Source organism: Chiloscyllium plagiosum, unplaced genomic scaffold (assembly GCF_037043375.1).
Source record: "Chiloscyllium plagiosum isolate Xiang-an unplaced genomic scaffold, Cpla_swu_hap1 HiC_scaffold_8, whole genome shotgun sequence".
In the NCBI taxonomy this organism is placed as follows: Eukaryota; Metazoa; Chordata; class Chondrichthyes; order Orectolobiformes; family Hemiscylliidae; genus Chiloscyllium; species Chiloscyllium plagiosum.
The window spans coordinates 4849418-4862923 of NW_028270146.1; the positions used below are offsets into that span (position 1 = coordinate 4849418).

The 13506-nt window shown below is 58.0% G+C and overlaps 1 protein-coding gene across 1 annotated transcript in view; it reads right to left on the reverse strand.

Annotated features, from left to right (window-relative positions):
• Positions 1 to 4360: 4360 nt before the first annotated feature.
• The window catches only part of gskip (gsk3b interacting protein), a 9962-nt gene continuing 816 nt past the window's right edge, over positions 4361 to 13506 (reverse strand). Inside the window, exons 2-3 of the mRNA XM_043696878.2 lie at positions 6206 to 6504; positions 4361 to 5163 (exon numbers count right to left, since the gene is read on the reverse strand). Of these exons, the coding sequence (XP_043552813.1) occupies positions 5005 to 5163; positions 6206 to 6469 (423 nt within the window). The 5' untranslated portion in view covers positions 6470 to 6504 and the 3' untranslated portion in view covers positions 4361 to 5004. The remainder of the gene's footprint in view (positions 5164 to 6205; positions 6505 to 13506) is intronic.

Below are 13506 nucleotides of genomic sequence, written 5' to 3' on the forward strand. Positions count from 1 at the left end.
AAAGCGTAGCAGGCCTGAAGGGCTTATGCCCGAAACGTCGATTCTCCTGTTCCTTAGATGCTGCCTGACCTGCTGCGCTTTTCCAGCAACACATTTTCAATCCTGGGATAAACCCCATCCGGCCCAGGGGACTTATCTATTTTTACACTTTCCAAAATTGCTAGCACCTCCTCCTTGTGAACCCATCTACGCTAGTAGCCGGTGTCTCAGTCTTCTCCTCTACAACAGTCTTTTTCTAGTGTGAATACTGATGAAAAGTAGTAATTTAGCTCGTCCCCTATCCCCTCTGCTCCGTGCACAACTCCCCACTACTATCCTTGATTGGCCCTCATCTTACATTAGTCACCCTTTTATTCCCGATATACCTATAGAAAGCCTTGTGGTTTTCCTTGATTCTATCCACCAATGACTTCTCATGTCCTCTCCTGGCTCCTCTTAGCACTCTCTTTAGGTCTTTCCTGGCTAACTTGTAATTCTCAAGCGCCCTAACTGAGCCTTCACATCTCATCCTAACATAAACCTCCTTCTTCCTTTTGACAAGAGATTCAACTTCCTTAGTAAATCACGGCTCCTGCGCTCAACAACTTCCTACCTGCCTGACAGGTACATACTTATCAAGGATCCACAGTAGCTGTTCCTTGAATAAGTTCCACATTTCAATTCTGTTCATCCCCTGCAGATTCTTTCCTCATCCTACATCCTGCCTAATCGCATTGTAATTGCCTTTTCCCCAGCTATAACTCTTGCCCTGCGGTATATACCTATCCCTTTTCATCACTAAAGAAAACATAACTGAATTGTGGTCACTATCACCAAAGTGCTCACCTACCTCCAAGTCTAACACCTAGCCGGGCTCATTACCAGTACCAAATCTAATGTGGCCTTGTTGGCCTGTCTACATACTGTGTCAGGAAACCCCCCTGCACACACTGGACAAAACTGACCCATCTAAAGTACTTGAACTATAGTATTCACAGTCAATATTTGGAAAGTTAAAGCCACGCACAACAACTACCCTGTTACTTGCGCTCCTATCAAGGATCGTCTTTGCTACCCTATCTTCTACAACTCTGGAACTATTCGGAGGCCTATATAAAATTCCCAGCCGGGTAACCTCTCCATTTCTGTCTCTAATCTAACAGTGATTTCTTTTTTTGGAGAAAAAATGTTACGACACTCTCACAAACTGGTAAATAATGGTTTTTAATCTACAATTCACCACAACAGGGTTTCTCATCTTGACTGACGGAAGACAGAGACAATGTCACAAAGTAAGAAATTCCTGGAGTGTGTCCCTAGTTCATGATCAAGCACACTGAAGCGTCAGTTGTTCAGATGCTCTCCTTGCCATGAGAGTGGACTTGGGACTGTGTAGGATGAACAGGTGGTAACCGTGCCATTTACTCATGGGATATGGATATCACTGGCGAGGCTAGCAGTTCTTGTCCATCCCTAATTACCCTCAAAAAGGTGGTGGTGAGCTGACCTTTTGGCCCAGTCCACCCGATTATTCATTGAAGATTATCACACCATGATCTTATCACCATTTTTCTATCTTTTCCCTATAATCCTCAATTATCTTACTGATTAAAAATGTCTCTCAGCCGTTCAATATACTTAACGACCCAGCCTCAACAGCCCTCTGTGGGAAAGATTCATGACTCTTCAAGGGAAGAAATTACTCTTCACCTCTATCTTAAATGGCCAATCCCTTGTTCTGAGATTATGCCCTCTAGTCCTAGACTCTCCCACAAAAGAAACAACCTTTCCATAAGAGGGAAATCAGGAGGGCAAAAGGGGGACATGAGATAGCTAATGCAAATAGAATTAAGGAGAATCCGAAGGAATTTTACAAATACATTAAGGACGAAAGGGTAACTAGGGAGAGAATAGGGCCCCTCAAACATCAGCAAGGCAGCCTTTATGTGGAGCTGCAGAAAATGGGGGACATAGTAAATGAGTATATTGCATCAGTATTTACTGTGGAAAAGGATATGGAAGATATAGACTGTAGGGAAATAGATGGTGACATTTTGCAAAATGTCCAGATTACAGAGGAGGAAGTGCTGGATGTCTTGAAACTGTTAAAGGTGGATAAATCCCCAGGACCTGATCAGGTGTACTCGAGAACTCTGTGCGAAGCTAGAGAAGTGATTGCTGGGCCTCTTGCTGAGATATTTGTATCATCGATAGTCACAGGTGAGATACTGGAAGACAGGAGGTTGGCAAACGTGGTGCCACTGTTTAAGATGGGCCGGATGGGATTCATCTGAGGATTCTCTGGGAAGCTAAGGCGGAGATAGCAGAGCCTTTGGCATTGATATTTGAGTTGTCATTGTCTACAGGTTTAGTACCAGAGGACTAGAGGATTATAAATGTTGTGCCCTTGTTCAAGAAGGGCAATAGAGATGACCCAGGTAATTATAGACCAGTGAGCCTTACTTCTGTTGTATGAAAGGTTTTGGAAAGGATTATAAGAGATAAGATTTATAATCATCTAGCAAACAACAGTTTGATTCCAGATAGTCAACATGGTTTCGTCAAAGGTAAGTCATGTCTCACAAACCTCCTTGAGTTTTGAGAAGATGAGGGTAGGGCAATTGACGTGGTGTACCTGGACTTCAGTAAAGCCTTTGATAAGGTTCCACATGGTAGGCTGTTGGGTGGCACGGTGGCCCAGTGGTTAGCACTGCTGCCGCACAGCGCCAAAGTCTGGGGTTCAATTCCCACCTCAGGCGACTGACTGTGTGGAGTTTGCACGTTCTCCCCGTGTCTGCGTGGGTTTCCTCCCACAGTCCAAAGATGTGCAGGTCAGGTGAATTGGCTATGCCAAATTGCCCGTAGTGTTACGTTAGGGGTATGTGTGGGTTGCGCTTCGGCGGGTCGGTGTGGACTTGTTGTGTTTCCACACTGTAATGTAATCTAACCCAAATCTAAAAAATGCAGAGGCATGGAATTGAGGGTGATTTAGCAATTTGGATTAGAAACTGGCTTTCTGAAAGAAGGCAGCGAGTGGTGGTTGATGGAAAATAATTCAGCCTGGAGTCCAGTTACTAGTGGTGTGCCACAAGGATCTGTTTTGGGACCACTGCTGTTTGTCATTTTTATAAAAGATTTAGATACAGGCATAGGTGGATAGATTAGTAAATTTGCAGACAACATTAAAGTCGGTGGATAGTGGACAGTGTAGAAGAATGTTACAGGGAGCAGGGTGACTTGGATAAACTGCAGAATTGGGCTGAGAGGTGGCAAATGGAGTTCAATGCAGCTAAATGTGAGGTGATTCACTTTGGGAAGAATAACAGGAAGGCAGAGTAATGGAAAGATTCTTGGTAGTGTGGATGTGCAGAGTGATCTTGGAGTCCATGTACATAGATCCCAGACAGTTGCTACCCAGGCGGACAGTGCTGTTAAGAAGGCATACGGTGTGTTAGGTTTCATTTGTAGAGGGATTGAATTCCGGAGCCGCAATATCATACTGCAACTAGACAAAACACTAGTGCAGCCACAGTTGGAATATTGTGTACAGTCCTGGTCCCCATATTTCATGAAGGATGTGGAAGCATTGGAAAAGATGCAGAGGATATTTACCAGGATGATGCCTGGTCTGGAGGGAAGGTCTTATGGGGGAAGGCTGAGAGACTTGAACCTGTTCTCATTGGCAAGGCGGCGGCTCAGAGGGGATTTGATAGAGTCATACAAGATGATCAGAGAATTAGATAGAGTAGACAGTGAAAATCTTTTTCCTAGGATGATGACATCAGCATGTACGAGGGGGCATAACTACAAATTTAGGGGTGATAGATTTAAGACAGATGTCAGAGGCAGGTTCTTTACGCTGAGAGTGGTAAGGGCATGGAATGCACTACCCGCTAACGTAGTTAACTCAGCCACATTAGTGAGATTTAAACTATCCTTAGATAAGCACATGGATGATTTTGGGATAGTGCAGGGGGATGAGCTGAGAATAGTTCAGGTCGGCGAAACATTGAGGACCAAAGGGCCTGTTCTGCGCTGTATTGTTCTTTGTTCTAAGAATGGTGGTAAGGACAAGCCAGGGAACTATAGACCAGTGAGCCTGACCTCGGTGGTGGGCAAGTTGTTGGAGGGAATCCTGAGGGACAGGATGCACATGTATTTGGAAACTCAAAGACTGATTAGGGATAGTCAACATGGCTTTGTGTGTGGGAAATCATGTCTCACAAACTTGACTGAGTTTTTTGAAGAAGTAACAAAGAAGATTGATGAAGGCAGAGCAGTAGATGTGACCTATATGGACTTCAGTAAGGCGTTCGACAATTTTTATAAAACTAAAAACCCTCACAATTAATGAATGTTCAGTACAGAAGAGCAGAGTAAACTGCGTCCAAAATATTTTATTATTTTCATAAAACATACATTAATTTTTTTTTGAAGTGGTTGAATTTTCTGACTTTGGAATCTGTTACTCCAGAGGTTCGACCTGCACTTCACAATTTAATAGCACAGGAAGGTGTTCTTCCTAAATTAACAAGTCAAAGTACAATGTGTAAAATGAAACAACATTTTTAAATGAGAAAGTTGGGAGAAGCTCAAAGTTACCAGACACATGATGGCCTGACCTGAACACTGGGGTCACTTGCTTCTCTCTCACCAAGAAACCTAGTCTGGACAATGTCCATTGCCCTTTACATAGTCATGGGTCAAAGGCACCCTCCTGTTGCCTGTGCTTTATCAACAGTGCTGCAATAATACAGACTGATTTCTGAAAGGGACTGTACCAGTTTCAGCTCTGTTACAGCAATGGAACTTACAAACATCCTCCCTCTCTTTCTGTAGGAATGAGGAGGTATGAAATTCTACAAGAATGTGGATCCCAACTACACTGCTGTGTGAACATGAAAAATAACAAACAATTCACCAATTTTCTGTGGGATGAGAGTCACCTCTTGTCCTGTACGTTTGGTCCAGAACATTAGAAAATATGTTGAAAAATGTCATCACAAGGAGCAAGAGTTAGGCCTTTCATTCCTGTACATTTTTTAAAGCTTCGAGTCTCTGCAGAAGTGCATTACCAAATGCATCACGATATGCGGGGCTGAGTGAGTCCAGGAGAGAGTAAATGGTTTCATGGTACTGCATAGACAGTGATTTATCCACCTTGTCAAAGCCATAAGCTACCACCTGGAAGAGGAAAAAAAAAGATTAGATGCAAAGTAAATTACTTTGTCCACTCAGTGCAGTATGCTGCAAACTCAAAACCCAAAATGTTTCATCTCACAAACCAATATAATACTTGCCCAAATAACACACCAACCTGTAACCTTCACCACAAATCCCCCAAATAACATACCAGTTCAGAACAGACACCCTTTCTGGACTAAACCAACATCACCACACATCCAAGAAAAAGCTTTTCAATTAATCCAATTTTCTCAAAGCCATGGCTCTCATATCCTAAATATTTATGCCTTAAGAGTCTCTCAGTTGAAAACACTCATGGTTGCTGTAATGACGAAACATCAATTCCTTTAGATCTGGGGGATAATCCCACATTACATGTCCCACATGATCTTTTCCCACAGCCCTTCAAAATTTTCTCCTTCAAGTATTTCTCGAATTGTTCTTTGAAAGTTACTGTTGCATTTGCGTTTAGGAGCTTTTCAGATCACAACAATTTGCTGGATTTATTTTTCTAATCTTACCGCTGGTTCCTTTGCAAATCACCATAAATCTGTAACCTCTGGATTTTAACTCCTTTAACACCAGAGACAATTTATTGTTAACTTACCCAATAAAAAAGATCCATCAGGACCTTACAGAAACCAGAAGCAGGAGTAGGCCATTTGGCCCTTTGAGCTTGCTATGTCACTCATGCTGACCATGGCTGATCCTCTATATCAAGGCCATATCCCTGCTTTCACACCATATCTCTTTCACATCTGAATATTTCAGATTTTATTAACTGAAGTTAAATTCTACCTGCTGCCTTGGTGACAGCATTAGCCTGGGCCTTTGGATAAGTAATCGAGTATAATTAGAACTATTCCACCATCTCCTGATTGCAAGACATGTTTAAGAAACATCATTGTGGCCTTACAAGTCAAATGTGTAAAAGCCATCATTAAGAGGCAATAAAGTAGTAAAAATTAAGTGAGACACAGGATCATTAACCCCGATTAAAAGCTATTTTTGTATTAGCTGGTATGTCAGTTGCTCTTCTCACCCGGAGTCCTGCTTCAGTTAGCTCAAGACAGTATCTGTTTCCTTCTTTTGTTTCTACATTAATGTAGGCAACATCTTCTCCAATTGGGAGGCTTTTCGAGACAGCCATGTGACGAACAGCAAAGTTGACATCATTGACCACTGCCTCCGCCTCCACTCTCATATCCTTCACCTCTGCCCCAGCAAAGTCTCTCTCCTCCCAATCTGCAACATCACTGAAATTATTAAACATTGACTCCTTTAGATCGTGGGAATCACAGTCCATTTCCTGGAGGTGATATGAGCAAGTACTTTTGAAGACTGTAAAATAAAGTGAAACAATTATTTGAAATAATGCAGACCAATTAATAGCTCCTGGATACATCCCTAATAATCAATTCAAGATCACATTTGATGAACCTACATTTACCATTAATGTATCAATGCATAGATGGAAAGATTATAAGAAAGAGATGATAGCATTTCATTTATGTGCAAATATGTCAGTTAAGGCTATTCAGCTGATGGATTCAAATTTTGCTCAGACAAACTTGATGATGTCTCAAATCCAAGGTGTTCTAAGTAGTTACTTTTCTAAGGTAACTACTTTCTTTGAGCTTACTGCAACACAACAGGTAGAATGAACAAAGACGTCGTCTTTTGGCTGCTTGAGCCTACTCTGTCATTCAATAAAATCATGGTTGATCTGTTTGTAATCTCAAATTTTTCTTACCTACCTCAATCACCATTCACACCCTTTGCTTCACAAGAATTTATCCAACTAGGCGTTAAAAATATTCAAGGATTCTGCTACTATCATCTTTTCAGGGAAAGTTCCAAAGACTCATGACATCCTGCGAAAACATTTCACCTAGTCTGAATTTTACAGCACGAAAACAGCACCTTTAACCTACTGTATTTGTGCCAGTCATCAAGCACTTTATTTCAAAAATATACTTTATCCATAAAAATCTTTATATACATAATCACTAATGCAGTGAATCTAAAGCACTAATTACTAAACATGCTTAGTATATGGAGAACTTAACGAACGTTGGAGTTTGACTATCCTGACAGTTCCAGCAAACAAACCCAAAGGATTCATTACTTACGCAACATGTCATTTACGTATATTTGAGGCACTGGGAGGTTCCAATACCGAATAGATTTCCGTTAGATTGTTGAATGTACCTCTCTAACTTCAAATAATGTTGATCTTGCTTTATGCACCTCCTGCGCAGCCATAACCTTATATGCTTCGCTGTCTAAGCGCTCTATGAACTATATGTCCTTGCTTGTTATGATCTTCCTGTACTGCTCACAAAAAAAACTCTTCACTGTATTTAGATACATGTGACAACAATAAATCAAATCAATTATACTTTGGTTGGCAGACCTCAGACAGACAGTGGTCTTTCCCCACTGCACCTGGGCTGCAGCTGCCACAAGCTTTACTGCATCCCTCAGCATATAGTCCTGGATCTTAATGTGTCAGCCTACTACACCTAGTTGAGGTCAAATCCTTGCTCTGGAAGGCAAACAAGTTTTAGGCAGACCAAAAAGTGTCTTTCACCGAGTTGATGGTCTTGTTTGCACGTCGACATTTGTCTCAGTGCTTGTCCCAGGGAACACCAAGTTCTGCATCAACCACCTTTTCGTTTTATTTCAAAAATATATATTTTATTCATTAAAAATATCTTTATATACATACAGTCCCTAAAGCAGTTCTGCTCTGTACAGTAGCATATGAAGAAACAAACTAATATTGGAGTTTGACTCTATCCAACAAACAAACCATGTCTTGAACATTAAAACGTACAACAATCTGCAAGGAAGCCAGCACCAAACCCTACATACACCATTAGACACAGTCCTCCAGTCACAAAAAACATCTGCCTCCTGTCACTAAAGCAATTTTGGATCTAATTTGGCAAATTGCCCTTGATCCCATGGGCTCTAACGTTCTTGATCAGTCTCCATGTAACACTGTCAAAAGTCTAATTGCAGTCCATGTCAGTTCACCTCATCTCAATTTTAACAATTGATGCCTAATTTTAAACAGTGAACACTTATTCTTAATTCTTATATAAAACAAAACATCCTCTCTACATCGAGGAAAAAGGACTGCAGATGCTGGAGATCAGAGTTGAGAGTGTGTTGCTGGAAAAGCACAGTAGGTTAGGCAGCATCCGAGGAGCAGGAGAATTGACGTTTCGGACATAAGCCTTTCATCAGGAATGAGGCTTGTGGGACAGGGGGCTGAGAGATAAATGGGACGGGGGTGGGATTGGGAGGAAGGTAACTAAGAAAGCGATAGGTGAACAAAGCTGAGGGAGAAGGTGATAGGTCAGAGGGGGGAGTGGAGCAGATAGATGAGAGGAGAGGAGGGGGGGGAGGGGGGGGGGGGGAGGGGGGGGGGGGAGGAGGGGGGGGGAGGGGGGGGGGGAAGGAGGGGGGGGGAGGGGGGGGGAGGGAGAGAGGGAGGAGAGGGCGGGGGGGGGGAGGGGAGAGGGAGGGGGGGGAGGGGGGGGAGGGGGGGGAGGGGGGGGAGGGGGGGGGAGGGGGGGGAGGGGGAGAGAGGGAGGAGAGGGCGGGGGGGGGGAGGGGAGAGGGAGGGGGGGGAGGGGGGGGGGAGGGGGGGGGGGAGGAGGGGGAGGGGGGGGGGAGGGGGGGGGAGGGGGGGGGAGGGGAGGGGGGGGGGGGGGAAGGGGGGGGGAGGGGGGGGGAGGGGGGAGGGGGGGGGAGGGGGGGAGGGGGGGGAGGGGGGGGGGGGGGGAGGGGGGGGGAGGGGGGGGGGGGGAGGGGGGGGGAGGGGGGGGGGGGGGGGGAGGGGGGGGGAGGGGGGGGGGGGGAGGGGGGGGGAGGGGGGGGGGGGGAGGGGGGAGGGGGGGGAGGGGGGGGGGGGGGAGGGGGGAGGGGGGGAGGGGGGAGGGGGGGAGGGGGGGGGAGGGGGGGGGGGGGAGGGGGGAGGGGGGGAGGGGGGAGGGGGGGAGGGGGGGGGAGGGGGGGGGGGGGAGGGGGGGGGGGGGAGGGGGGGGGGGGAGGGGGGGGAGGGGGGGGAGGGGGGAGGGGGAGGGGGGGAGGGGGAGGGGGGGAGGGGGGAGGGGGGGGGAGGGGGGGGAGGGGGGGGGAGGGGGGGGGGGGGAGAGGGGGGGGGGAGGGGGGGAGGGGGGGGGGAGGGGGGGGGGAGGGGGGGAGGGGGGGGGAAGGGGGGGAGAGGGGGGAGAGGGGGGGGAGAGGGGGGAGAGGGGGGGAGGAGAGGGGGGGGGGGAGGGGGGGAGGGGGGGGGGAGGGGGGGAGGGGGGGGAGAGGGGGGAGAGGGGGGGAGGAGAGGGGGGGAGAGGGGGGGAGGAGAGGGGGGGAGGGGGGGGAGGGGAGGGGGGGGAGGGGAGGGGGGGAGGGGGGGAGGGGGGGAGGGGGGAGGGGGGGAGGGGGGGGGGAGGGGGGGGGAGGGGGGGGGGAGGGGGGGAGGGGGGGGAGGGGGGGGGGAGGGGGGGGGGGGGGAGGGGGGGAGGGGGGGGGAGGGGAGAGGGGGGGGAGAGGGGGGGAGGAGGGGGGGGAGGGGGGGGGGGGAGGGGGGGGGGAGAGGGGGGAGAGGGGGGAGGGAGGGGGGGAGGGGGGGGGGGGGGGGGGAGGGGGGGGAGGGGGGGGAGGGGGGGGAGGGGGGAGGGGGGGGAGGGGGGGAGGGGGGGGAGGGGGGGGAGGGGGGGGGGGGGGGAGGGGGGGAGGGGGGGGGGGGGGGAGGGGGGGGGGAGGGGGGGGGAGGGGGGGGAGGGGGGGGGTGGGGGGGAGGGGGGGAGGGGGGGAGGGGGGGGAGGGGGGGGGGAGGGGGGGGGAGGGGGGGGGGGGGGGGGGGGGAGGGGGGGGTGGGGGGGGAGGGGGGGGGTGGGGGGGTGGGGGGGGTGGGGGGGGTGGGGGGGGAGGGGGGGGTGGGGGGGGGAGGGGGGGGGGGGGGGGGTGGGGGGGTGAGGGGGGGGAGGGGGGGGGGGTGGGGGGGGTGGGGGGGGGGGGGTGGGGGGGGTGGGGGGGAGGGGGGGGGGGGGAGGGGGGGGGGGGGGGGGGGGGGGGGGGAGGGGGGGGGTGGGGGGGGGAGGGGGGGGGGGTGGGGGGGTGGGGGTGGGGGGGAGGGGGGGGGGGGTGGGGGGGGGGGGTGGGGTGGGGGGGGTGGGGGTGGGGGGGGGGGGGGGGGGGGGAGGGGGGTGGGGGGGAGGGGGGGGGGGGAGGGGGGTGAGGGGGGTGGGGGGGAGGGGGGGAGGGGGGGTGGGGGTGAGGGGGGGGGGGGAGGGGGGGGGGGAGGGGGGGGGGGGTGGGAGGGGGGGGGGGAGGGGGGGAGGGGGGGGGGAGGGGGAGGGGGTGAGGGGGGGGGAGGGGTGGGGGGAGGGGGGTGTGGGGGAGGGGGGAGGGGGTGGGGGGAGGGGGGAGGGGGGAGGGGGGGGGGAGGGGGGTGGGGGTGGGGGAGGGGGGGGGGGGGGAGTGGGGGGTGGGGGGGGAGGGGGTGAGGGGGGGGGTGGGGGGGAGGGGGGGAGGGGGGGAGGGGGGGAGGGGGGGGTGGGGGGTGGGGGAGGGGGGGGGGGGGGAGGGGGGGGGTGGGGGTGTGGGGGGGGGGGGGGGGGGAGGGGGGGGGGGGTGGGGGGTGGGGGGGGTGGGGGGGGGTGGGGGGGGTGGGGGGGTGGGGGAGGGGGGGGAGTGGGGGGGTGGGGGGGAGTGGGGGTGGGGGGGGGGGGGGGGGAGGGGGGGGGTGGGGGGGTGGGGGGGGTGAGGGGGGTGGGGGGGGGGGTGGGGTGAGGGGGGGGGGGGGAGTGGGGGGGGGGGGGGGAGAGGGGGAGTGGGGGAGGGGGGGGGAGGGGGGGAGGGGGGGGAGGGGGGGGGGAGGGGGGGGGGAGGGGGGGAGGGGGGGGGGGGGGGGTGGGGGGGAGGGGGGGGGGGGGGGGGGGGTGGGGGGGGGGGGGGGGGGAGGGGGGGGGGGAGGGGGGGAGGGGGGGGGAGGGGGGGGAGGGGGGGGGGAGGGGGGGGAGGGGGGGGGAGGGGGGGGGAGGGGGGGGTGGGGGGGGGGGAGGGGGGGAGGGGGGGGAGGAGGGGGGGGGAGGGGGGGAGGGGGGGGGAGGGGGGGGGGGGGGGGGGGAGGGGGGTGGGGGGAGGGGGGTGGGGGGGGAGGGGGTGAGGGGGAGGGGAGGGGGGGAGAGGGGGGGAGGGGGAGAGGGGGGGAGGGGGGTGAGGGGGAGGGGAGGGGGGAGGGGAGGGGGGGGTGAGGGGGAGGAGGGGGGAGGGGAGGGGGGAGAGGGGGAGGGGGAGAGGGGGAGAGGGGGAGGGGGGGAGAGGGGGAGGGGGAGGAGGGGGAGGAGGGGGAGAGGGGGAGGGGGAGAGGGGAGGAGGGAGAGGGGGAAGGGGGGAGAGGGGGAGGAGGGGAGAGGGGGAGGGGGGAGAGGGGGAGGGGGAGAGGGGGAGGGGGGAGAGGGGGAGGGGGGAGAGGGGGGAGGGGGAGGGGGGAGGGGGGAGAGGGGGAGGGGGGAGAGGGGGGAGGGGGGGAGAGGGGGAGGGGGGAGAGGGGGAGGGGGGAGAGGGGGAGGGGGGAGGGGGAGAGGGGGGGGGAGGGGGAGGGGGGAGGGGGGAGAGGGGGAGGGGGGGGGGGGAGGGGGGGAGGGGGGTGAGGGGGGGGAGGGGGGGGGGGAGGGGGGAGGGGGGGGGAGGGGGGGGAGGGGGGAGGGGGGGGGGAGAGGGGGGGGAGGGGGGGGGGGGGGGGAGGGGGGGAGGGGGGGGAGGGGGGGAGGGGGGAGGGGGGGAGAGGGGGGGAGGGGGAGGGAGGGGGGGGGGAGGGGGGAGGGGGGGGGGGGGGGAGGGGGGAGGGGGGGGGGGAGGGGGGGGGGAGGGGGGAGAGGGGGGGAGGGGGGGGGGAGGGGGAGGGGGGAGAGGGGGAGGAGGGGGGGGAGGGGGGGGAGAGGGGGAGGGGGGAGGGGGGGGGAGGGGGGGGAGGGGGGGGAGAGGGGGGGAGGGGAGGGGAGGGGGGGAGAGGGGGAGGGGGGAGAGGGGGGGGGGGGGAGAGGGGGGGGGGAGGGGGGGAGGGGGGAGAGGGGGGGGAGAGGGGGAGGGGGGAGAGGGGGAGGGGGGAGAGGGGGGGGGAGGGGGGGGGGGAGAGGGGGGGGGGGAGAGGGGGGGGGGAGAGGGGGAGGGGGGAGAGGGGGAGGGGGGAGAGGGGGGGAGGGGGGGAGGGGGGGGAGGGGGTGAGGGGGGGGAGGGGGGGAGGGGGGGAGGGGGGGGGGGGGGGTGGGGGGGGGGGAGGGGGGGGAGGGGGGGGAGGGGGAGGGGGGGGAGGGGGGGGTGAGGGGGGGAGGGGGGGAGAGGGGGGTGGGGGGAGGGGGGGGGGAGGGGGGGGGAGGGGGGGAGGGGGGAGGGGGGGAGGGGGGGAGGGGGGAGGGGGGAGGGAGGGGGGGAGGGGGGGGGGAGGGGGGGGGTGAGGGGGGGGGAGGGGGGGGGAGGGGGGGGAGTGGGGGGGGAGGGGGAGGGGGGGGGGGTGGGGGGGGGAGGGGGGGTGGGGGGGGGTGGGGGGGAGGGGTGGGGGAGGGGGGGGTGAGGGGGGGGGGGGGTGAGGGGGGGGGGAGGGGGGTGGGGGGGAGGGGGAGGGGGGGGAGGGTGGGGGAGGGGGGTGAGGGGGGGGAGGGGGTGTGGGGGAGGGGGGGTGGGGGGTGAGGGGGGGGGAGGGGGGGGGGAGGGGGGAGGGGGAGGGGGGGGGGGAGGGGGGGTGGGGGAGTGGGGGGGAGGGGGGAGGGGGGGGGGGAGGGGGGGGGGTGAGGGGGGTGGGGGGAGAGGGGGGGTGGGGGGTGGGGGGTGGGGGGAGGGGGAGGGGGAGTGGGGGGTGGGGGGGGGAGGGGGGGAGAGGGGGAGTGGGGGTGGGGGGGTGTGGGGTGGGGGGGAGGGGGGAGTGGGGGGGGAGTGGGGGGTGGGGGGTGGGGGGGTGTGGGGGGTGGGTGGGGGTGGGGGTGTGGGGGGGTGGGGGGTGGGGGGGGGGGGTGGGGGGGGGGGGTGGGGGGTGGGGGGGGGGGTGGGGGTGGGGGGGGTGGGGGGGGGGGGTGGGGGTGGGGGGGGTGGGGTGGGGGGGGTGTGGGGGGTGGGGGTGGTGGGGGGGGGTGGGGGGGGTGGGGGGTGGGTGAGGGGGGGGTGGGGGGTGGGGGTGGGGGGGGTGTGGGGGGGTGGTGGGGGGGGTGTGGGGGTGGGGGGGTGGGGGGGGGGTGGGGGGTGGGGGTGGGGGGTGGGGTGGGTGGGGGGTGGGGGGGGTGGGGGGGGGGGTGGGTTGGGGTTGGGGGGTGGGGTGGGGTGGGGTGTTGTGGG